Genomic DNA, 22,627 nt, shown 5'->3' on the forward strand with positions numbered 1-22,627 from the left:
GAGTAAGTTTTCTTTACGAGAACGAGAGGACATTACACTTTCTTAACCGAAAGGCTTGAATCGATTGTGCCAGTTGATTGGTAAATATGAGATGGTTGCGATAAGAATTTGACGACGAACCACAAGCGAAGGATATTGTGGAAAATCACCATGCTCAGCGACGCCGATCGCTCGTTTCGTGCAGATCTCGGCCGCCATCAAACGGCCGAAATCTTTTCAAACCCCGACTATCCATTCCGATCGTCCAATCTACAGTTCCAAACCTCTTACGCCTCATTCCTATACGTGTAGGCGGATAGCTACGTTAAGTGTCTGCTACGTAGAAATAGTTTCAGATTGTTTTTGTTGTTTGTTTGGGTTTTTTTGTTTTTTTCCTGCTGTAAACGAATGGAAAGAGGTGAGCTGCAGTGTCACCGCCGCGGCGGCAGGTTCGTACAAAAGAGCCGACGGCTCAGCGAGCGGCCACACGATCTCCCCACTTTGCGCTAAGGATATGATCCTATAAAAAAGAAGAAGAAAAAAAAAAATAAGATTGAAAAGAAAAAAAAAAAAAAACTATCCAAATAGCGATCGCTAATCTTATCTACAGCAATTCTACCCTTTCCCTTCTTTTTTTCCTTTTTTCTCGGCTTGCATCACTCGAGTAGAACACGCTCCGTGCAACGTTCGAATATTGAGCAAGGCCCGACTTTCCAACTTGGAAGTTCAATCAAATGCAAACTGGGCTGGCTTTTTAGACCGTTCCATGCTTGAATGCACACCAACATCTTGCATCAAAAATGCGATCGGCTGACGTCGACAGCCGCCCACTGAAACGTCTTACAACTTCCGTCACGTGACCCGTCCCTTTGGCGATCCCGGATCATATGGGTGTGGCTGCTTGACCGTTTGGAGACCTTATGTTTTGGAGGTCATTTTTTATTTTGCTTTATCCCCGTCAATTATTGCATAGTATAGTATACTCGGTATTCCGTACACATCCGTGGATTCCTACAAGCCATTCGAATAGCACCGCGCGCATACAATGAGATCGAAGTTTATCACAAGTCATTAGCCCATTAAGAAAAAAGAAAATCCCAAAACAAACCGTTTTAAAACGTATAGAGTTATACACTGACAAGCGAAAGGGGAGAACCGCTGTATCTGGTCCACAACAAAACAAAACCAAAAAAAAAAAAAAAATAGTTGGGATAACTTGAAAAAAGAAAACAAGTCTGGTGAGGGGGAGGCGCGGGGGGTTCGGGGGGTTCGGGATAGCTGACGGTGACGGCAGCGCAGCGGTGGCTCGAGCACGGCGGCGGCGCGTTTGAAAGTTGACTCCCTCCGAACGGAGCATTGAGGAGAGGCTGAAAGGGGGCAAGAACGAAGAAGGAGGGGCGAAACAGGGTGGGTTTGTTTTCTCAGTTCGTGTGTGCTGAACAGTGAAACTATAATATACATATAAATATATACATATACACGACCACGACCGAACCATGTCACCCGTCTTTTTCTCCGTGTCTCTTTACGTCAGCGACTTTTGATTTTCGCTCGCTATACCAATTAGAAATAAACGCGACGCTTTCACCCTTTTTTTGTTGTTGTTGTTGTTGTTTTATTTCTTGTTATGGTTGTTGTCGACTTTCTTTTCGTGTCTTTTGATTGTTTGGGCGAAAGCCGAAGACGCTATCGACGATAGGCTGTCTTAATCATGACGTTGCAGCCGTTCACTGAAATTGTTGATCTTCAATTCGGAATCGCTAACCACGGTTTATTGGTCAGACGATGAAAAATGTACCTCGTGCTTGTTTGAAGCAGCAGCGTGCATCGATTGAAATTTTGCTTTCCGCTGAATCTGATTTTCATTCGTTGTTTTTTTCTTTTTTCATTTTGTTTGTTTTGTTTTCCTTTTTCTTTTTCTTTTTTTTTTCTTTCTTTTTTATTGAATTTACTCTTTTTCTCTTCGGAGCTGCTCTTGTACATCGCTTGTATAGATGTTACCGCCGGCCGATGAAGGGTTTCCCGCAGCGAGGCGGAACATCGTGATGAGTAGGCCAGCGAGGGACAGAGAAAGAGAGAAACGATTCCATCAGTTAACGGGACTCGGCATGGGGGAATCGCCGCGCCAGATAACACGCGCAAGCAGATCAAACGTTTTTCGGCAATAGCAGGATAATCATTTCCCGATGCCTTGGACGAAAAAACAAAAAAACAAAATAAAAATAAATTAATAATAAATAAATAACTTTTCGATCGATCCCGTTCGTTTTAAATCTCTCCCCTGAATTGACGGCGTTCTTTGTCCCAATCGCATTTGTCACAGCTTGTCTATTTGACGCGCTTGCCGATGATCGGTCGTGTAGACGACGAGGCCGTTGGCTAATTAGACGGTGAAGTGTGTTGAACTTGGCGGAATGTGTTGAGGCGACGAGAACAACAGCCGTCGATGCACATGTCGATACCAATAAGCAGCGCAGCGTAAAGAAAGACAAAGGCAAATGGGTGGAGTTATGGTTCTCCTTCCCCTCGCGTCGTTTCTGCTGGTTGCTCGTGAAAGACGAGATGACTTTAAGGAGGCAACCAGTAGCTTTTTGTCCCCGTCGAGTTTTGCGGTGTATTTTCTTTACGTGCTGCGTGATAGGAATGTAAACAAACGTTGAGAGATTCGTTGCAGCAATGCTTGCATCGCCCCTTAAAATATGGATGTCAAATATAGCCGGTATTGCATAACGTCCTAAGAATCTGTTGGAACCCCATTTCTCAAAAGAACGTGGAATATTTTTGACCTAATGCACTCATATTTGTCTGATGTCAAGAGACAACAAAGAGATAAGACGGATAAGATTCTAATGGAATATAACCAAAGCCTAATTAATCTTAGAAATGTCATCCTTTATATGGCGTGTCATACATTATCTGATAGATGGTCAGCTGCTATAAGCTATATACATTGTGCCCCGTAAAATCACGGTGGCAGGTCATATACGCACGCAGTTGGCTTTCATCTTGTTGCAGTTGACATTGTACGCGTAGCTATCTAATATCATTCTAGGCCTGTTGAATTCAAAGTGGAAAACGATACAATCAACACAGATGAGCAGTTTCTTTGCTGCAAGGTCTGTCGTCAACAAAGTCTTTCCAATCATCGGGACTATTCCTCAGATCATTGAACGTATAACTGGCCTATGAGGTAACGTTGAAAAGGTTCGTGGACGTTTGGCTGTATAAAAACATTTACTTGTCATTGATATTGAACAGTGTCTATACAGCGATTATATTGTGGTAAAACAAAAAATTGGATGCGTGCCTTTCTTTTTCTTAATTTACAGTGTTTAGTTCAATGCCATTATACGGCACGTGTGATCAGTCGTACTCATAGGGTGCCGCGATACATTTGTACTGTGACCTGACGTTTGCACGAATGAAGTTCAATTGGCACATATCAGCGAAACAAGATGACCTTTTTTGTCGGAATACATAGCAAAAGAAGGCAGACAAACTGAAGAATTGTGTTCTTAACGTACAAGTTCCTGCGCCCCAGCCACAACCTCTGAATGATTCTGTTATTAATACCACTGGTCAACTTCAACTGCGATAATAAAAGAATTGAGACACTTATACCTGTTCTACCATCTCTCATTTATGCATTCTAAGATACACTGTTAGGTCCATTCTCTTTGTAAAATAAAAATATGGTTAAGCACAACTTAATTCATAGCCTAATCGAATGCTATAATAAGACAAAGATAAAAAGTTGCCTAATTTCAACTTAGGCCTAGCTGATGCGACGTTAGCATTCTCTACAAAGCAGATAATTTGTTAACGCCAAAAATGTTGGCGAAAAAAAAAGAAAAAGAAAAATTTGCCACAACACGAACAGACTGCAACCCCAATTAACACGAACAAATAAATTAGCGTCATATCATATAACTTTGATGGAAAAGTAAATCCATTTAAAGTATAACCTGTGCTAGTTCAAAGGTCTCTTGTTTTCGTATTGCTACTAACATTAGAAGTCAAACCCAATTCCAGTTTGAAAACTCAAAGCCAATCAGTTTTTGTGTACGGTACTCCCTCCTGTGATTGTGCACGCCGTTCGAATAGACACCATTAAATAAAGCAAAAGTGATACTAAACCATGGCTGACATGATTATAGAGAGATATAAGGATGGCAGTAAAATAGTATCCGAGTGCACGATGAAACCTATTGGTCGACCCGAGAGCCAATCGGAGTTCGTCTCCCGTTGATACAAACGCACACCGCGCACACGCTGCCGCTGCACTTTTTGGCCTTATAACTTTAGCCGCACAGACGCAGTGGGGGGACAGTCGAAAGAAACGAGAGTTCGAGGAAACAAGTGGATGCAGCTACCGCAAATTGAATGTCCATTTTGCGCATGTGTATATTCGTTGATTCTTCTTCGTGCCATCCGTTCCAAAACCGATATCTGTGTCATTTCCAATCAAATTAGCGCGTTCATCCAAACCTTTAAAACAAAGAAATCTTATTATTATTATTATAATTTTTTGTTTTCAAAAGTGGGAGAAAAGCAGTGTGGACTGTTAAAGGATAGATGCATGAGCCTATTCAGAATTCACGATAGGATTTTGAACTATTTTCTTGGTGATTGAAAGACTCGTCTTCGTTATTCAGCCAATTTGCACGGCCTATCGACATCATTAACAAACGGATGCGATAACACTGGTCATTGATTATTACTGTACACATCTTTGCTCGAATCGTGCGAGCTGGTGCTTGATCAACGAGAATGGAAATGTGTTCATATCAACATCCGTCAGATGCCGAGTTAGCGTCGGTCATCAAAATGAAGATGAGTTTACCGGTGGTGGTTTCGTCATCGGCAGGTAATTCGTCCCTACATCATCCTCACGGTGCGAATAGAGCCTCGTCTATCATGCAATTGGCCCAGCAACATCTACCCAAGTCGGATATCGGCAATGCCGTTGCTAAGGTTTTGCAAGGCTACGATTGGAACCTAGTACCGTTGGCAAGCAGGTAAGCGTAGAAAATAAGTCTGTGAGCCGTTAATTAAGTTTGATTAAACTCTGTGTAGCCTATAAGCGTGATGGCCATTGGAGTTTAGGCTAATGGCTAATCTACCACAGTCGGTGATAACAAATACAAAATTATATTTGCTAAAATGGTTGAATAATTGCTTCAGAATGATCAGTACACATGATATGTTCAATGATTTTACTCGGCTTCTGTTTTCGTATACTTCTGGTCACGTTTTTTTGCCTGGCTATAGTAGTCTATGTATAAAGTGTAATACAAAAGCAATTCATTGATTCAATCGATATTGACGCATTGTGCAACATTGTGAACGTGGGGTTGTGACGTGTCCCATACAATTCCTGGCATTTAAGCTGGACTTTAGTCCATATGCTTGATCAATCAGATTTTGTTGTTTTCTTTATTTGTGGGGTACCTTATGCACGTGAAACGTTATTATCAGAGGCTTACGTGCAAATGTACACGGCACCGGCGCATACACTATGTTTACGTTATTGGGGTAGGAAAGAAAAGGTCGTCTAATAAAAATGTCGTGACCCCTTAATATAGCCCTTGACGGTAGCGAAAAAAGCCAACAAACGCTGATTTACATCATGTCATATCAAGACAGAGGGAAGCCGAAAAAAGAAGATTAGTTTTGTAGATCGTTTGTTCGCTGCATCGCTATTAGAAAATAAGGCTTAGATCTAATCAATTCATGGACTATTTTATTTTTTCTCAAACATGCAAATGGCCAACTGCAGCAGGTCGAATCCAGAAAAGAGGGACACTCACGTCAAACGGCCGATGAACGCTTTCATGGTGTGGGCGCAGGAGGCCAGGCGGCAATTAGCCGACCAGTACCCGCAGTTGCACAATGCCGAGTTGAGCAAAACACTCGGCCGGTTATGGAGGTAAGAACACTCACTTTATATAGGCAGCTTTGTTTAGTGGTCAATGTGCAGTTTTCTCAAATCATTGTTTTCCGAATTGTGGTCAAGTGATGTGTGTGCTGCTCAAATTGGTACATCACGTAGGCAAAAATTAAAAAATAAAATAAAAAAACGAAATGCCTTTGGATGACAGAGCCCGCCTGCTTTCGTAATAACAATAGTCAATCAGGCTGATCGGCTATGGGCGGCTCTGTTTGAACTTGATAACAGTTCTGTTTAGCTGATTAACCGCTCTGTTGGTCTTACGGTTGACTGCTGGCTTTGGCGGGCCGTGTCTCTGTGGCCTACTGGCGCCGCTGGAATGTCAACAACAACCAGCCAGTCGTTGCAATCTTTTTTTTTTTTTTTGTGAGCTTTGTACGAATTGGAAGTGGAACCGGTGTTACCACATCTGAACTACTGTTTAAACGATTATTTGGAACTATAGGGTGTCCATCCTTCTAGTAGCTATAATCGAATGATAAGTCATGCCATTCTTGAAATAATAAAACGCCAAATATTTGAAATGCTCCTGCAATTCAAAAACTGACATTCATGCTGCTTTTGACGGATTCATGGTGCGTCACAGGTCAATCAAAGTTGAGTATCCAAAAGATGAGAAATGATCGACATGTTTGAATTTTTATTATACGTGGCTATGATTGCCAATTGGCGAAAATCATGAGGGTTATAGGCAGATTAGTTGTAAACGTGATCGAATATCAGACGCGTAATTTAAAAAAAAGTTTACCAAATTGTACTCGTGTATAAATTACGTTCACTGCAAAACTATCCAAGCAAGTGGCAAATTTGAAAGTAAAAAATTTAGTTGATTTAATTGGACCCTCCCCAAACAATTTTCCCTGGCATAGTTATATGCACGGCAAATGTCTTCGACGGATGGCAATTCGAAAAGGAAAATAAAAAGGGTGAACATAGCGATTCCTGTAATAACGCACACTTTGTATGGATGCGTGCACTCCCGCATGTAAAGTGATCGCCTTCATTCTACCTCTTTTCTCTCTCTCTCTCTCTCTCTCTCTCAGTATCCCGCCTATACCCGATTGCATTTCTCAACCGAATCTTAATGTCGCCCGAATAATAATCCATCACTCGTCTACTGTCATATGGCAATGAATTCCGATAGGGACGTCGCGATACGACCGCAGCATCACTGTCTAGATGCATACGGCTCCACATAGTATAAAAACACAACAGCAGCAGAAGCAACGGCAGCACGGATGTGTAATATAATACAGAAGCGACGTCCGAGCAGCAGGTAGGGAGACGAAAAACACGGCTATCCAATAAATGATGATGGTCAAAAGGGAATCCAGTCCGTTCGATTGATTGCCAGATGCCAAGCGACCATCGATGGTCATGTAGTAGTCAGGCCGAACATGGCTTTGGGTATGTGTCCGTGTGCGGCCGGACCGGGGCGGCGGCCACAATGGCGACGGCGGCAAGTTTCAGATGAGAATGCTTTCTGTAGCTCTTTTTCTTCTTCTTCTTCTTCTTCTTCTTCTTCTTCTTTTTGTTTTTTTATTTTCCCCTTTCTTTTCTTTTTGTGTGTGTACTCCCGAATAGCGAGCTGACATATCATCGCGCTACTGATGACCTCCATTAAAAGCATTATTTGGCAGAGGTCGTCTTGCTAGCTGCTATCCTTTCACGCTTCCCGATGTCTCATATGTTTTTTCAGATGCTGTCTCTCTCTCTCTCTCTCTCCCTCGTCTCTTCTTCAATAGATCCGGAGCTTTGACGTGTCTCGTCTATAAAATATACCAATCGGACAGGAAGAAAAAAGAAAGAAAAGAGAGAGAGAGAGAGAGACTTCGACGGGAGAAGTAGTTCTCTAGATAAAAAGAAATAAATAATAAATAATAATAAAAAAAAAAGGAAAAAGGGATAACAAAAAAAAAAAAAAGGCCTTTGACACGTACACGCGAGATTCTCTGACCACCGCCGCGGTTGAGGGGATATCCATCAACAATAAGTAGTTACTTCCATGGATGGTCTCTAAAGCAATATTATGTAGCTGCTGCTGTCGAGAGAGAGGGAGAGAACAAGAATAAAAACCAACAAAACAACAACAAGAAGAAAAATAACAAAAACCAAAACCAAAAAAAAAAAAAAAAACTTTGAACCAGAGAAAAGAAAGAAAAAGAAAACGAGATAAAAAAGGAGATGCATTTCCATCGTCCGAATGATAGCTCCCCGATTTCTACAACAAAATCTGCTTGCAATCTTACTTTCAAATCGAAACAATCATTTGTAACAGTCTCGCGCACTTCACCCAAAAGCCCATCCTTCAGGGACTGGAGTTTCCCAAAGACTCTGAATTCAATTCCAGTAGCCGGATCCTCTGTTGTTTCTTTTCCTTTAGCGCTTAACGACTTTAAGGAGAGAGAAGAAAAAAAAATAGCCCCTGTTCTCTGCCAAAGGAGACACGAAAAGAAAAAGAGAGAGAGAGAGAGAGACAGCATGAGCTCTAGGGCATATTTAGGCGGCTTTATAGACAGCCAGAATCGATGCAGCGTACAGTTTATATATATAAATATATTGACAAGAAAAAAGAAAAAAAGAGACAGGGGTCGCGGAGGTCTGGTGATGTCGGAGGACTACGATCTGTGTGTTGGGTTCCGTGTTTACCAATCCCTGTGTATGTGTGTGTGTGTGTGTGTATGCGCATCCGTCAGCGGCTTCTTTTCACGTCGGCTAATCTTTCCCCTCAATGGCCAATGCCGCCGCCCTTTTTTTTCCCGTACGGCCTCTATATCGACCATGAAGGCTACAACCCTCCTCAAGTTCTTATAGCCACCCTTCGTGTTGTAGGCCATAACTAAGAAAAGCCACCAGTCAGCCAAGTCGTTGCTTCTGTCACGAGCCAGTGTCACATGTTTCCGATCCACTGGGTGTTCAAAAAAATGGACAACACATTTAGTTACAGCACAATTGTTGCAGAAAAATAGCCGATATAGTTTGTATTGCCCTTTCGCCCTTGTCTGAGCTCGCTGAGTTTGCCAATAGACTCTGATAGGCATCGGTATAATAACGTAGTCTACATTCTCTCCTATGGTATCTTCAACACAGACTCGTCTAGCTGATAACCACCTTTTTTAAAAATATATTTTTGTTAGCCTAACATACTGAACAAGTGTGGATACACTGACAAGGAGTGTCGAACATGTCATAGTCATTTTTGCCGTTACTTGGCGTGCTTCTGTTCGAAAACAGTGCACGTCGCAATGCGATAAGTTCAATCAGTCGGCGATAATCACTTCACTATCCTTGTGGCTTTTTGGGGACACATGTGTTATGGTCTATTACGCGCACGTGTTTCACTAATGTTCTTAATCGATATTTGAAGTTGACAAGGCCTTACATCTTCGCTGGGGATATTGGTGGTTAGTCGAGAACAGTAAACAAACGTAAATGTTAATAGTGGTTGATGGACAAAGCATTCTGGTTTCACGCTAACGTTAAAACACATTTTTTATTAGGTTATTATTTTTTTATTCTGTCATTAAATGTAGTCTATCGTTGGGAAGGAGAATAAACTAGGAGACGGGGTTCCACTGATAAATCGTCATTTGCGGTAGTACCGTTAACATTAATAATTCCTCGTTCACATCCAACTATTTATATGAATACCGCACTCAAGAGAGAGTACATGTGATTTATAAGCAACGGACAGGATGTCAAACTGTTCAAATGCGAACCGATGCTCATTTCCATTTTCATACAAAAACGGTTATGGAATGCCAATTTCGAAGGTTATCGGACGCACTGCTGAACGAGTTTTCACGTTGAATAACGCGCCAGTCGATGCAATTTCTAGGTTCGATTTGTCTTTTATTACGTCGTTAGTTCTACCAAACTCTGGGGAAAAACACATAGCAGATAATATGCACAGTTGGACCCAAATGAACTTTGTTCGCAGTTGATTTGCTCTCGAAATATTCAGCAAACTACGAATTGCCACTAACAAGGTAGTTATCTTCACATTTTCCCACTGTTTTTTTTTTTTGGGACGATAGCCTCATCTCTGGTTCTCCAGTCGCTTTACTTTATGCCTTTGACGATCAGACCATTTTTTGTTTAGTTTTTTTTAAATTTCCCGTCAGCTGTTATCCGGGAAAATACGACGGCCGAAGCTTTAACCGAACCCTGTTGCTCGTCACGAAACTGTCGACATTCAAGAACTCAAACGCAATGACTTTTCGTGTGTATACACAATACACAAGGCTTGGGGAATCGGTAAAGTTGTGCTGTTTATATGCCAACGTGACATGTTTGTCCCAAACATCCAGCAGCAAAATGACCTCAAATGCTCTATTCCTGTCACGTTCATATTTCGTGTTTACCCTCCATGTCATTTTTTTTTCCCGTCCGAACTTTTTGTTCATCAAAAATTAAACACCAAAAAGAAGAAACCGCATATAGCCATGGAGAGTAAAGAAAAAAAGGGGAAACAAAAATGGGACATGAGCATACCAAAACAATGTACAAAACCATATGGAGCCACGTCATAACAGAGAGAATGTTCCGGGAGTTCAAACGCCTTTGGAGAATTCTGAACGGGGGATTTGTTGACAGAGTATCCGTGGAGAGTCGAGCTGAGTAGCAGAAAAGTGATGTAATAACATTCCAATAGGCGTATTTCACATACGTACTATTGTAATTCATTATTTGAGGGGGGGGAGGGGGATGAAGGCAGGACGATTGTCAAGTGCATTGTCAATAGCTTCGTTCAGCCTTTATTCCGCTCCTTCATCATCGATCTATGGCTGATTTTTCTTTCCGTCGCTTCGGCTTGCCTAGCATAGTTGACATTCTTTTTCATTGCGTCTTAGCTCTTCAACACACTCCTCACGCCGTCTTTCATTCAATGACTCATAAGCCCTTTGTGACATTAAGGTGCAGCAAGACGATCTCTTTCTTGTTGCACAGCCACTTGTAAGAGTAACAATATTTTCCCCATTTCAGTTGTGAGAAGTGAAAAAAAAAAATGTACATCCTTTGAATCGAAGAAAATAGTGGCTGAAAAAGGAACGGCACGCCTTAGTTGATATTCAACGTCTAGTCTAATTTCGTGCAGGCCTCTTGAGTTTGTCCAACATTTCTTTTCGACGAAGACCACAAGTGCATATTTTAAAATATTCAACATTTTAACACTTTATAGTCGGAGTATTTCAGATAATTAATTTTCAAAATAGATTTTAACGTGAAACTAAATGAAAATCGAATTTTTCTGTTGCCAAGAATTGCGTGGAAGAAAATGAAAATTATCCAATGACCAATCATTTAACAATTTGTGTTGGACGAAAGTGGTTTTATCGTGCAATGCGTCACCGCATGCTGGGTGTGGCAGAAAAACGGCCACTATAACATAGGTCATCTTCATGCACGTTTTTGTCGGCTAATGAAGGCTAATAATAGACCACGGCCTACGTGACTGTCCCCATCCAGCAACGGGTCATACTCCATTTATTGAAGGTTATAAACTGATTATCATGGTTTATCATTAGTGACGGCTTGAGAGACTGTCAGCTGCCTCTACAATTGAGCAATCTATATGTCTTACCAGGTGACACGTGTATCTACATTTTCGTCAAATATTACCTTTCTGTACAAACAAAACGGGAATAGACTCATTCGAAAAAATAATAATAAATACAAAATTTGAAAGTCATAAAATAGTTCCTCATAACAAAAGTCTGCACTGATTCATATCGTCCCGGCGGCAAGATAGTCGCCTTGCAGATTGAATCATTTGTCCGGTCATAAAAGACTCTCTCCTTTTCCCCAGCACGTTAAAATATACCAATTAAAAATAGTTAATCGATGAAATGTGTTAGGGTATTGAGCGACGACGACAAGAGGCCATTTGTGAAACAGGCCGAACGACTGAGAGAGCTGCACAAACAAGAGCATCCCGACTACAAGTATCAACCAAGGCGACGCAAGATTGCTGGCGCTAAATCGTCGCAAATGCCGTCGTCGAGCAGCGCCAATTCGGTCCCTGCCGCCGTGGCCAAAACGCGTCTAAAACATCATCACCATTCGTCAACAAGGTTGTACATTTAGCCTTCTTTCAATAGGCCTATCTTGTTATAAGGTATTAAGAAACAATGATTTTCATGGAGTCTTTATTTCCGTTGTCACTCTCTATTCAGCATCTTTTAGCACGGCCTGTTGGCCTAGTTGATTTACTTATTTTTGATTGAATCATTTACAGGATACAAAAAGATCGGGATTCGCCTCGTACCGGGACCAAATCAGTCGGCACCAAATTACGTAATCATTCCCGCTCAGCGACGAAAGTAGCGACGTCGTCGTCGAATCAGGCCTCCTCATTCGACCGTAACGATGGTAAGTTGACACCTCTCACATTACAACATCAATCCATCTGCAATATCAACGTAATTTGTTGTTATCCAACAATTGAGCATTTACTTCATTCGAATTTTCTTCCGTACTGTTGATTGGCTCTAGGAAACGAAGTAAACAGCCATAAAATTAACGCAACTGGTACTCATCTTAGCGCTTCCGTTCCTCCGCAGCCATTATCAGCTGGAACACCAGAACGTCGAATTCCATTGTCTGAAGGCCTCGTCGAGCCTATGCACACATTGAACAGCCATGGAGAGGCTCCAGGTCCGTACCCGACTAGTTACCACTAACCACAATCGATGTGGGCACAATATTACAATTTTGAAACGATCCGATTAATCCTAGACATCTCATAACACTTTGATTATCACATCGATATCCATGACTTCAAATATCATAAAAAATATTCTGTTTCAGATATTGGTTGTAAAAGCTATGCAAGTACAAATGCAACCAACGTCTTGTGCAACGAAGCTTCGGTCGCTGCAGATCAAGAAGAATACAACTCTTACTATCAGCACAGCGTCGCTATTGGAGGTGTAGCATCTGGAAGTGAAATCGGGGCATTCAACAACAACAACCCCATCTCATCGTACTCCCATTCCAACTATTCTTCTACGATTCCGGTTACTATTGCGTCCAATAATTGCATGTACGAGCAGCAAGCCTATCTGGATCATCAGAGCGCAGGAGTTGGCATTTACTTGCCATGGTCTCACACGTCTAACAACGTAGGCGCTCTCCTTCAGCGTAATTACCCCTACGGAAATTGCAACGGTTACGGGCCTTTGCAACAGCAGCAAGCGACTTCGTCGGAAGAAAGGAGCGATTCCGCCCAATCCTATGTCTCTTCTCCTCCGAGTTGCACGTCACTGAATTCGCCAGTTGCCTCACCGATTGCAGCTGCGATTGCAGCAACTACGAACTTTACGTACAGCAGCTGCAGTAGCAGTCGTAGTAACAGTAACTGTAACAGCCCCGCTGCTCAACAGGCTCAACACCAATCAAGCTATCAGGAACTTTATTCACCGGTATGGTGCAACCCCGTTTCCTTTTTACATCTATTGATTTAATTGATGATTTCGGATTTTCTATCAAGCGTTTGCAACCTGGTGGTGGAACTATGAATGCACATCAACATCAGCTAGAACCTCCTGGATCGAATCCTGCAAGAGGTCTCACGACTTCATCCGTCGAAGCCAATGCTGCTCAATATTTTTACGGACACACATCTTCTATAGCAGGGAATTCAGTGCCGGCTAATGTGGTAGATGGTTATCAGCAACATTCGTACTTGCCCTCTTCACCACCTACATCTTCTGCCACCAAACCTAGTGTAGCGACCGCAGCTGGAATTTTTTCAGGGGGTTTGGAGCCGTGGCTCAACTATATGTAAATCTACATAAAAAATGAAAAAATGAAAAAAACAAAACAAAGAAAGAGATTAAGAAAGTGTGTGCTAGCTAGAAGAAGACTTATTCAAAGGTATGCAACGTTCATTTTTTTACTGCCAACAAGAAAGCGTTCAAGACAAGCCTTTAAAAAACCAAAAAATGATGAAAGAACGTAGCGAAGAGGATCACAGGGCAATTGTGTCTATGCGACATGCATAAACATAATCACACTTACATTTGAAACCAGAAATCGTCTAATCGCAAGCGCTTTCTGCAACAAGCGTAATAGATTTAGCTTCAATCGAGTACCGTTAAAGAACACATTGGTCTTGCCGATGAAATTAAATAGCAACAACATCGTTCAATCGTTGTCCTTGCAATGTACAGAGAGACAGAAAAATTCGAAAATTTGATTTTTCATAACTTTCAAAGATATAGTATAAACGAATTTGCAATAAATAAATGAATAAATAATAATAGTAAAAACAAAAAAAACAAAACAAACAACAAACAAACAAAAAACAGGAAAAAAACAGAGATTAATTTCCTCTCTCCTTTTTAAACACAATTAAATTTTTTTATTAAGTCTATACAGTCTACAGTATTTAGACTGTTTCTGGTTTATCGTGTTTTTTAAATGTTCCCCTACCTCACCATTTTTGGGAAAAAGAAAAGGTTCATTAACTGAAAAAAGTATTGCAGTGCTGATAAAATAAGCCTCCTTCAAATCTTTTCGAGTCTTTCTGGCTTTCAAGCTTTTAAACAGACTTTCCTTAGGTTTATCGAAACGCAGCAGTGTGTCAAAATCTGTACATACGCGCATATGCATTTCTGTGTGGTGCTTTATATTTCCGATCTGCTTTGCGTCGGTCAGCATTCATGTAGTAGATGATAAACCCTATAACAGCTGTTATTATTTTACACTTCAAATCCTGCCTTTAACATAAAAAAAAAAAAAAACGATAATACGCCCCCCCACTCTTTGGCTAGGAAATAAATAGTTTACCATGAAATAATAAAAATTGCTTACTTAATAAACTGTTTGTAAAATCCATGAAACCCAGGGATTTATTTTGTTTTTACCTCCTTACACGTTATAAAGCGGTTGATCTTTAAAGCCCATTTTAACGGAAGCTATTTGAATCCTCTCGAGCCAAGTTAGGCCCATTGAAAATACTCCGACGAAATCGAAAAATGTTTGATCGTTTCCCCGTAACAATTGGAAAATTCTTTGCTATATCCCAGAACCAAGGTTTAGCATTTCAACTTGTATGTAAGATGTTTTAATAAATTTTCATTCAATATTTCGTGAGCGTCCATAAATGAGATTGGTGAAGGGTCACTTACCAATGGGTTTTACGTCATTGATGATCACTCATTCATGATGCTTTTGTCTATGTGTACCTCTTTCTGTAACTGATTTTTGTATAGTCCCGTTTGCGATCCCACGAGGAAGAGAACATTCATGTCAACTGAAACCTGTAGCTTTTCTCTAAACCAAAAATGGCCTGAGAATGATAGTTCCCCTGTATACTTCATGTGTCTGTTTGATGGCAACTATGTTGGTTTTTTCAATTAAAATTAAGAGTAAATTCTTGTTAAGCACTTTCGTTTTCAGTGAACAAAAAAATGAATATACGAAGAATTTTTCCTGATTTATTTGAGTCCACTGTTTGCTATCCTTTCATCATCTGGTTTACCAAATAGTTCGTCGAGCGTTGCACTGCGAAAGCAAGAGCTAGAAATAATTCTATTTGCTTGCTCATGAATACTCGTCATTGCTAGTAAGTATATATCAATTTCACTTTTTAAACAATTCTTAGCAGCGTAGCTTGCTGCGTTGTTTGCTATTTGGGTCTTAGGGTGTCTGTTTTTCGTTGATCCCGCTTCCGGTGTTGGGAGTTTTGGCCTAGGAGGAACCCGAAGTTGTTTCCCGTAAACTCGCCTTCTCAATGACATGTTTACGCGTGCCGTTACAGCAGCAACTACAGATATAAAAATAAAATAAAAAGTATCATGCATCAAGACGAGCACTGTGACTGTATTTAAAACCTTTTCATACGCCATCAAAATAGGTTTCAATATCTTTAAGGATGCGTTTTAAATTTTCATGTAAACTAGCGGTGCCATCAAGATATTGGATTTCATTGGCGAAAGATAACTTTTGCATCTCTTTTAAATGAAGAAGATACATAGGCCATGCTACATCCGAAAAATACGACGGTTGATCTGGGATGTTGTAGGAGGTCCTTTTGCGACGACGAGCAAGACACTCCTCGAAAGGGAGTGTCAAAAAGTATTTTAAATCACATAGTTCGGCAAGTGGCGGGTAGTTGAAGATTAGAAATCCATCAATAATCAGAAGGTTTTGTGTTGGCAGCTTTTCGTTTGAGACTTCGTCGATAATCTCTTGAACTTTACGCGTCATTGAAATCATATCGATGCTCTCAAGAGAATCCCAATTGGGATGACCGATACTATCCAGTTCTTGAGACTTTGAATCACCACAGGAAAAATAAAAATCATCTTGACATACAAATCTTGCTCTCGGAAACGTTGACTTTAACAAATTGGCGATCGATGATTTACCCCCACACGTTATGCCTAATGTTAAATCATACCTTTTATCATTACCTATATGTATTTATGCTAACAGGGAATAAAAAGATTACCTGATATGCCAACCGTCAACATTCTCCTCCCAACTCTGTTAAGGCATTGTAGTGAAATCATGAGGACAAAAATCACTGAAACTTCATAAGCCACAGTGCATACACAGATAAAACAGTCACCATTACACTTAGTATAGATAAGGGAACACCAATGGCATACAAGTTGTCAGGAAAGTATTGATGAGCAAGAAAATTAGGTTCCAACAGTGGGAGACCAATAGTCCAGAAAGTATAATAGATTGAAAAAATGATGCAGAGAAAGAGCAATATTTTTCCAGTCAAAATGTCATTCCCAACTGCCATCAGTTCATATTTCGGTTTTAAGCCTTCACAAAGTATTCTTGTTCAAACTTAAGAAAATCTTCTTCAGTAAAAACAGTGGAGTTGTCTTTCTTTTTGGGTGTCTTTTCAATGGCTTTATGTTGCTTTCTCAGTTGATAAGAAAATATCTAGAATAAAAGTAGTTTCATCAGTCAAAAGCTTCTCACAGTAATAGATCTATTTTTTCATATCCCAAACCTTGTTGGCTGACTCCTCAGTGATGGTCTTCTTATGTGATAGCTTTTCAAGTAAGGCCAGATTTTCAAGTGTTCTATCTTGCTTGGGATGTTTCTTGACAAATAGTTCAATTGCTGATTTAACTTTCCTGTCTTTTAGAGTAGCTTGCTTCTTAACAGCTGTAGACGACTTGCGGATAACACGTTCAGCTTTTCTTTGCGACGGTTTCTTTTTCACAGATTTCTCTCGCTTTTCGTCGTCCTCAAACAATCGTAAACTTTTCTTCAACAAGGAAGTCGACATAATAAGCGAAACTCAAATTCAAAAACTTTGTGTTAATGCTTTGGACATGTGGATCCAAGTGAATAGCTGTGGATATAGAGTCTGCAAACCGCCGGGAAACAATGCATGGTCATGTCTTGGTAATAAAAAATATTCTGTTAAAGGCAGGTAAAGGCCGCCATCTAGCGACAGCAATCTGTTATTCACATGGGGATGAGTTTACGTTCACGGCGTTCACGAAAAATATGACTTATAGTGGAAAATGGACACAAAAACAACAAAATTATGCCTTTGATACCATTCTATGCAAAATGGGTATACTAGAACCACAGACTACAAAGTAAAAAACTGGGATCCCTATAGTGGGCTCGGTGGACATGTTCGGTCCTGCCGGTGGTGGCGCGCGGAACGGTTTGGGAATTCTTTGGGTGCTTTCCCCATTTACCCTACTGAAGGAATGTTTCACACATTCCTTTGATCGCGATTCGAGTCAACGCATTCCATCATGCCAGCGATCAGTCATTTTTTAATCTTTCCTTTCACAGGATTTTATGATTGGACTTCCTGCAATTCCTGATACTCATCTGCCTCAAGAGGAACGTAAAAAGTGGTACATTTAAAAACTGATCTTGGTGTAAACCAGAGATAAGGAGATGGCTCACTCCACGTAAAGCCCAGCAGTCGACATTTTCCCTCCTCCCCCTCTCTAGCAGACGAATTCGACTGCGCTGCTCCTTTCGGCCAGCTCCGGAATCATGGCTGTACTTGGCGGTAAGGATTTCCCAGTGGCGCTCCCCCTTCACGTTTTAAACCATACCGTCCTTACCGCCAAGTACAGCCACGATTCCGGCCTTGAGCTATTGAGAATGTTTTAATGATGACCTACGCATATTGGCCAGCATCATTTTGGACTTAGAAATCTTGAAATTAGGAAAATATTGAAATTATGAATTTCCTATGATTTGGCTTACGAACACGAAACAAAGAAATCACAAAAGATATAACCAAATGAAATCAATAAGACAGGATTTGACAGTGCAGGGTATCCGGGATTCTTTCACGGTTGAAGTCTATGAAACACATGCTCGGTTAGCTCTAGAGGCAGCAGACCACGAAGAATTCAATCAGTGTCAAACGCAGTTGAAGGCTCTCCATCATGAACTAGGCGGGAAGAACCTCCAAGAGTTTATTGCCTACAGGATCCTGTATCACATTTTCACCAAGAGTACCATGGGTCGTAGTTCTTTTTCTCGTAAACAAAAGTGTTTTTTTTTTTTTTGGCTTAGTTTTTATTTCTTTTAATTCGTGGGGCTAATTAGTAATTACAAACTTGTTATTTATATGCAGATTTAAATACCACTATGGCTAGCCTGACTCCTAGTAATTTATTCTTAAGTTCTTAATGTAACTCTTAATTCGTAAGTCCAAAATGATACTGGCCAATATGCGTAGGTCATCATTAAAACATTCTCAATAGCTCAAGTGTCAGAGCGTTTCAATATTGTTCTAAGCACAGATGGTTCAAATCGACCTTTCTGTTAGGTTAGTGTGACTACAAAAACCAATAATCTAAAATTAAATGTCGGTGAATATGAAGGAACAAGTGGATAGCGAACACATGCATTAGAGATAGGAACCATCAGTTATCGTGAAAAAACAAAAGATGTTATTGGCCAATTTACAAATTGTGCATATATTCTGAATCAGCACAAAAAATCAAATAAAGTTCATTAAATGATTTTTGGGAAAATTAATTTAAAAAAAGTAAAAACGTATCATTGTGCGGGACTCCCGCAACTTCTTACAAACGCAGTTTTCGTGCAAAATATTCAAGTATATAAGACTTGCGTGTGTCACCCTCTATTGGAGCCGTGGTGATCATCTCGTGGTACAGGTGTGGGTCCGCCGTTCACATCTCACGAGACCGTCACGGTTCCCATGAGTGGAGTTTCCCTCTGGTGCGTCCTATGCTACGCTTTAGTGACGTTCCACTACCTCTGACTACGCTATTACGGAACCCTGCAACCGGCATTCGGCCTGTCGTAATGGCTAGCATTCACGTAGTGGGACATTGCACGTCACATGCATATCGGAAATACAAACTCATGTAGATAAGTAGTGTAAGTGAAGTGAAGTGAATAAGTGTTTTTTTTTTTTTTTTGATCAGATAACGATTATTTTTCATAATGAATCAGCATACAGTGTTAATTCGCGAATAATGCGTCCCTCCAACGCGTCTCACGACAACAAAAGCGCCAAGCCAAAAGGTGGGGGCGGGTACGAATATTGGCTGTTACGTCACTGCCTGCCAGGTGCGTGTCGTAACCACAGGGCTAATGAATCAAAACAAGGTGACTTTGGCGTCATATAAAATGAAAAGACACATGTGTTTCGATTCAGTGTATTAGTGAGTAACTTGGACAGGGCAACAGCAGAACAACATCTGTCATCAGTTGCATTTCACATCGTGTTTTCCAGCCTTTCAGTTATGGATAATTTGACGTTTTATTGAACTATTTAAAAAATCGAATCGTAAAAATTGAAGCTGGGATCAATCTTAATATCATCAATCAATTGTAATGCATTTGTGTGTACTTGCGTAGCATTCATCTTGCTAGCTATTATCTTGTTTCAGCTCACTACGGCGCGATGCTGCTGCTGGCTGTTGTTGCTCTTTCGCATTTTGTTCAATCTTTTTGCACTTGTTATGTAACTCCTCGTAATCTAATTCCTGGGAAGTTTTAGCAATTTACAAAAAATTGTGCATACATCAAATAAGGTAAATAATGCCAACACAGAAGCCACTTGAACTTCATTTCTGTGTTGATGCTTCCAGTTATTTTGACCATGTGAAAACGTAACTAAAAGTACCTCACAATTTATTGCAGAATCCCTATCGGATCTTTTTTAGATCTATTTCAAATTGAAATAGGATTACACCCAAACGCTCGCTTTACTGTAGGACTAATGAAAAACTGTGTATGTAGGGAGTAACACATGAAAAGTGTATTAAGCAAAACGAATTAGCCTAGACAACAAAGATGAAAATGAAATTTGGACACTCCCGAGTATCACATTTAAGGGCATGAACGATCGAATTTAAATAGATGCAAGCTATTCGTTTCGAATAGAATCATGAGGTGATCATATGTAAATATGTGACAGGAAAATCGTGAAAGCCTTCGGATGAAAGGATATTTGAAATTTATAGCCCAGACTTCCTGACAACATCATTTCAATTCCAAAGATGAAAATGAACTAGCTTTGAGACATTGAAAGTGTTAACGTCTCATTTGTATCCGAAAATGTCTTAATTGCTTCCGAGGATTTCGGCTGGTTATTAAGGAAGTAAATTGTAGCTTGCTTTCAACAAGGCTTGCTCAGATCAAAAGAGCTGACGTGAGTGGAAGCACTAAATAATCGTTTCATTTCACCAGGCAGTCAAATTAACAGTGCTAGCTTTGCAATCAATTTGAGCTTTGCTATCATCAGAATAGACGATAGGCAGCTCCTTTGAAAAGTCGTACCAAGCGTCCAGAGTCGGAAATCCAAGTTGCGTCGTCACCAACTCCACCGGAATATTTGGACGATAACTAACGGTATAAGTGTAAGAACTATTATTTCATTTCAGTACAAGAAAAAGTAATAGGACAAAACACGAGGATCAAAATCTTGGACTGATGCGATCGACTGGAAAATGCAAAAATTAAACTACAGAAACTTGTGAAGAGAAAAGAAATGCAGAAAAGACGTCTAGTTCTAATAATTTTTCTGGTAAACGAATGCATGTCCAAGAATTTTGACTGAAACGTGAGAGATACTTACATATGAAAAACGCTACAATAGAAAAATCGTTTGGTCTATTGTTAATCACGGATCGTGAATGGAACGTGTATCAGTCCCGCCGTAAGACCGGGAAAGTTATCTTCGGTTGGCACTAGGTGGCACGTGAGTAGCACGTTGAATTAAACCTTTTAATTCCTGCGGAATCTCACGTTGGCAATTTATTGAGAGTAAAAGTGATTAGCAGGTAGGTTGACGCATCAGCGAAACCCATACTGCCCTCTTCGCTTTATTGTTTTCGATGAGTGACAAAACAGAGAAAAAGTGCTGCGTGAATGGATTCTGTCACTGTCTATGGTATATGCTGTTGTATTCTCGTAATATAATTCAGGTGTTAATCGAACTGACCCCATGGGAATCTTTCAAGTTTCAACCCCTAATGGATTCTTAAAAGGTTCGTCGTTTTCTCGTAAGCCAGTTTGAATGGCAGGTGAAGGCCAGTGTCAAAAAAAAAATAATCGACTAACTTTTCGTTTTTATGGCATAGCAGTCTTGGTCCTGGTCTTGGTCTTGGTTGGTTTTTTTATCAGATAACGGAAATCCTCAGATTAATTATTTATTACCTCCATTGGCTGCTGCCATCGAGGATGCGTTCGTCAGATTGGCTGGTGATGGTGATATCAGCGTATTTGTTATCCTTGTTGTAGCTGGGAGTAGAGTAAGCTGGTGCAGGTTAGCTAGTAGTAGGGTACTTTGGTGCAGGGAAGTTTGGGGTAGTAGTGATATATCAAATCTATAAATATCTATAAATATCTCAACCCCTGTATATGCTGTACATGCAAAGTAACATGTGCAAATTCGAGCGCGTGTCCGTCCTGGTGTCGAAGACGTTTCATCATTTTTATGTATAGCTCGAGACAAAGATCGGCATTAACTCACGATTTCTTCATGTTGATTTATTCATATCAGCTCCTCGCGTATTTCATTTTTTTTCATATTTGAATTGGTTAAACATAGCGGTAATCTCCTCCTATAAACCACTTTAAACGTTTAGCATTTATTGATGTTTTAAAGTTGATTTTTTTGGGCGTTATTGGCTAACATCGTTTTCTTTTGTTGTTGTGGCTCTCCCGCATCTATTCGGCCGATCCAAACTAATACACAACGCCAGTTTTATTTCGAAAGTGACGAGACCGATGTGCCTTGTGCCACATTTCACTCAACTTTTCTTTCTGGTTTTTCCAGCTGCGATAACTATATAATAGAGTCTGTGATTACTTAATGCGTCCGCGTTCTATATACCACAGCCGTTGGGCCGGTATTCGTCCAGCTCAACATTACAGCCAAAATTACAGCCAACAGGTGTGCGCCATTATCGATTTTTCATTATACACTTCATTAACAGATTTATTTGTGTTTCTATACACGCTCCAAGTTGGGTTAACCTAAATAAAAAATGTCATCGTATTACCCTCTTTTATTGTGTGTTTCTTCTGCTCTCAGCAGACGTTTATTTATGCAATAGCTTTCAGGGTATTTTATATAACGCGACTTCAGAAAGACGTATGACATGTCCCCACTGTTGTATTCGTCTGACTGTGCGTAACACATGCGTCATCCCCGCAATAGAATATTATACACTCCCAGCACAAACTGTTTATATCTAACACGTGTGT

The 22,627-nt window shown here is 40.4% G+C and overlaps 3 protein-coding genes and 1 long non-coding RNA gene across 6 annotated transcripts; 2 read left to right on the plus strand and 2 right to left on the minus strand.

Moving 5' to 3' along the window:
• The first annotated feature begins 2,958 nt into the window (after positions 1-2,958).
• On the plus strand, positions 2,959-3,597 carry LOC123470399. 2 transcript variants are annotated; one of them, XR_006644059.1, is made up of 2 exons: positions 2,959-3,183; positions 3,309-3,597. It is a non-coding gene; the product is annotated as an uncharacterized LOC123470399 (long non-coding RNA). The 2 variants fall into 2 exon arrangements; XR_006644060.1 differs by having other exon boundaries at positions 2,959-3,169.
• A 712-nt stretch (positions 3,598-4,309) lies between these two features.
• LOC116919646 (transcription factor SOX-9) lies at positions 4,310-15,371 on the plus strand. Its single transcript, XM_032925658.2, has 7 exons — positions 4,310-4,997; positions 5,759-5,908; positions 11,788-12,003; positions 12,168-12,301; positions 12,425-12,586; positions 12,740-13,353; positions 13,422-15,371. The coding sequence occupies exons 1-7, from the start codon at positions 4,750-4,752 to the stop codon at positions 13,716-13,718; spliced, it is 1,821 nt and encodes a 606-aa protein (XP_032781549.2). The 5' UTR covers positions 4,310-4,749; the 3' UTR covers positions 13,719-15,371.
• Positions 15,353-17,301, minus strand: LOC116919647 (nicotinamide riboside kinase 1). Of its 2 annotated transcripts, XM_032925661.2 has the most exons (4): positions 16,908-17,301; positions 16,389-16,837; positions 15,769-16,320; positions 15,353-15,701 (listed from the first exon to the last, which is right to left on the minus strand). In XM_032925661.2, the coding sequence occupies exons 2-3, from the start codon at positions 16,447-16,449 to the stop codon at positions 15,773-15,775; spliced, it is 609 nt and encodes a 202-aa protein (XP_032781552.1). In that variant the 5' UTR covers positions 16,450-16,837; positions 16,908-17,301; the 3' UTR covers positions 15,353-15,701; positions 15,769-15,772. The 2 variants fall into 2 exon arrangements, with proteins under 2 accessions (XP_032781552.1, XP_032781550.1); XM_032925659.2 differs by lacking the exon at positions 15,353-15,701 and having other exon boundaries at positions 15,738-16,320.
• On the minus strand, positions 16,709-17,189 carry LOC116918550 (active regulator of SIRT1-like). The gene is made up of 2 exons (XM_032924266.1): positions 16,908-17,189; positions 16,709-16,837 (listed from the first exon to the last, which is right to left on the minus strand). Exons 1-2 carry the CDS (start codon positions 17,187-17,189, stop codon positions 16,709-16,711), a joined length of 411 nt encoding a protein of 136 aa, XP_032780157.1.
• Positions 17,302-22,627: the final 5,326 nt, after the last annotated feature.

Source organism: Daphnia magna, linkage group LG3 (assembly GCF_020631705.1).
Source record: "Daphnia magna isolate NIES linkage group LG3, ASM2063170v1.1, whole genome shotgun sequence".
In the NCBI taxonomy this organism is placed as follows: Eukaryota; Metazoa; Arthropoda; class Branchiopoda; order Diplostraca; family Daphniidae; genus Daphnia; species Daphnia magna.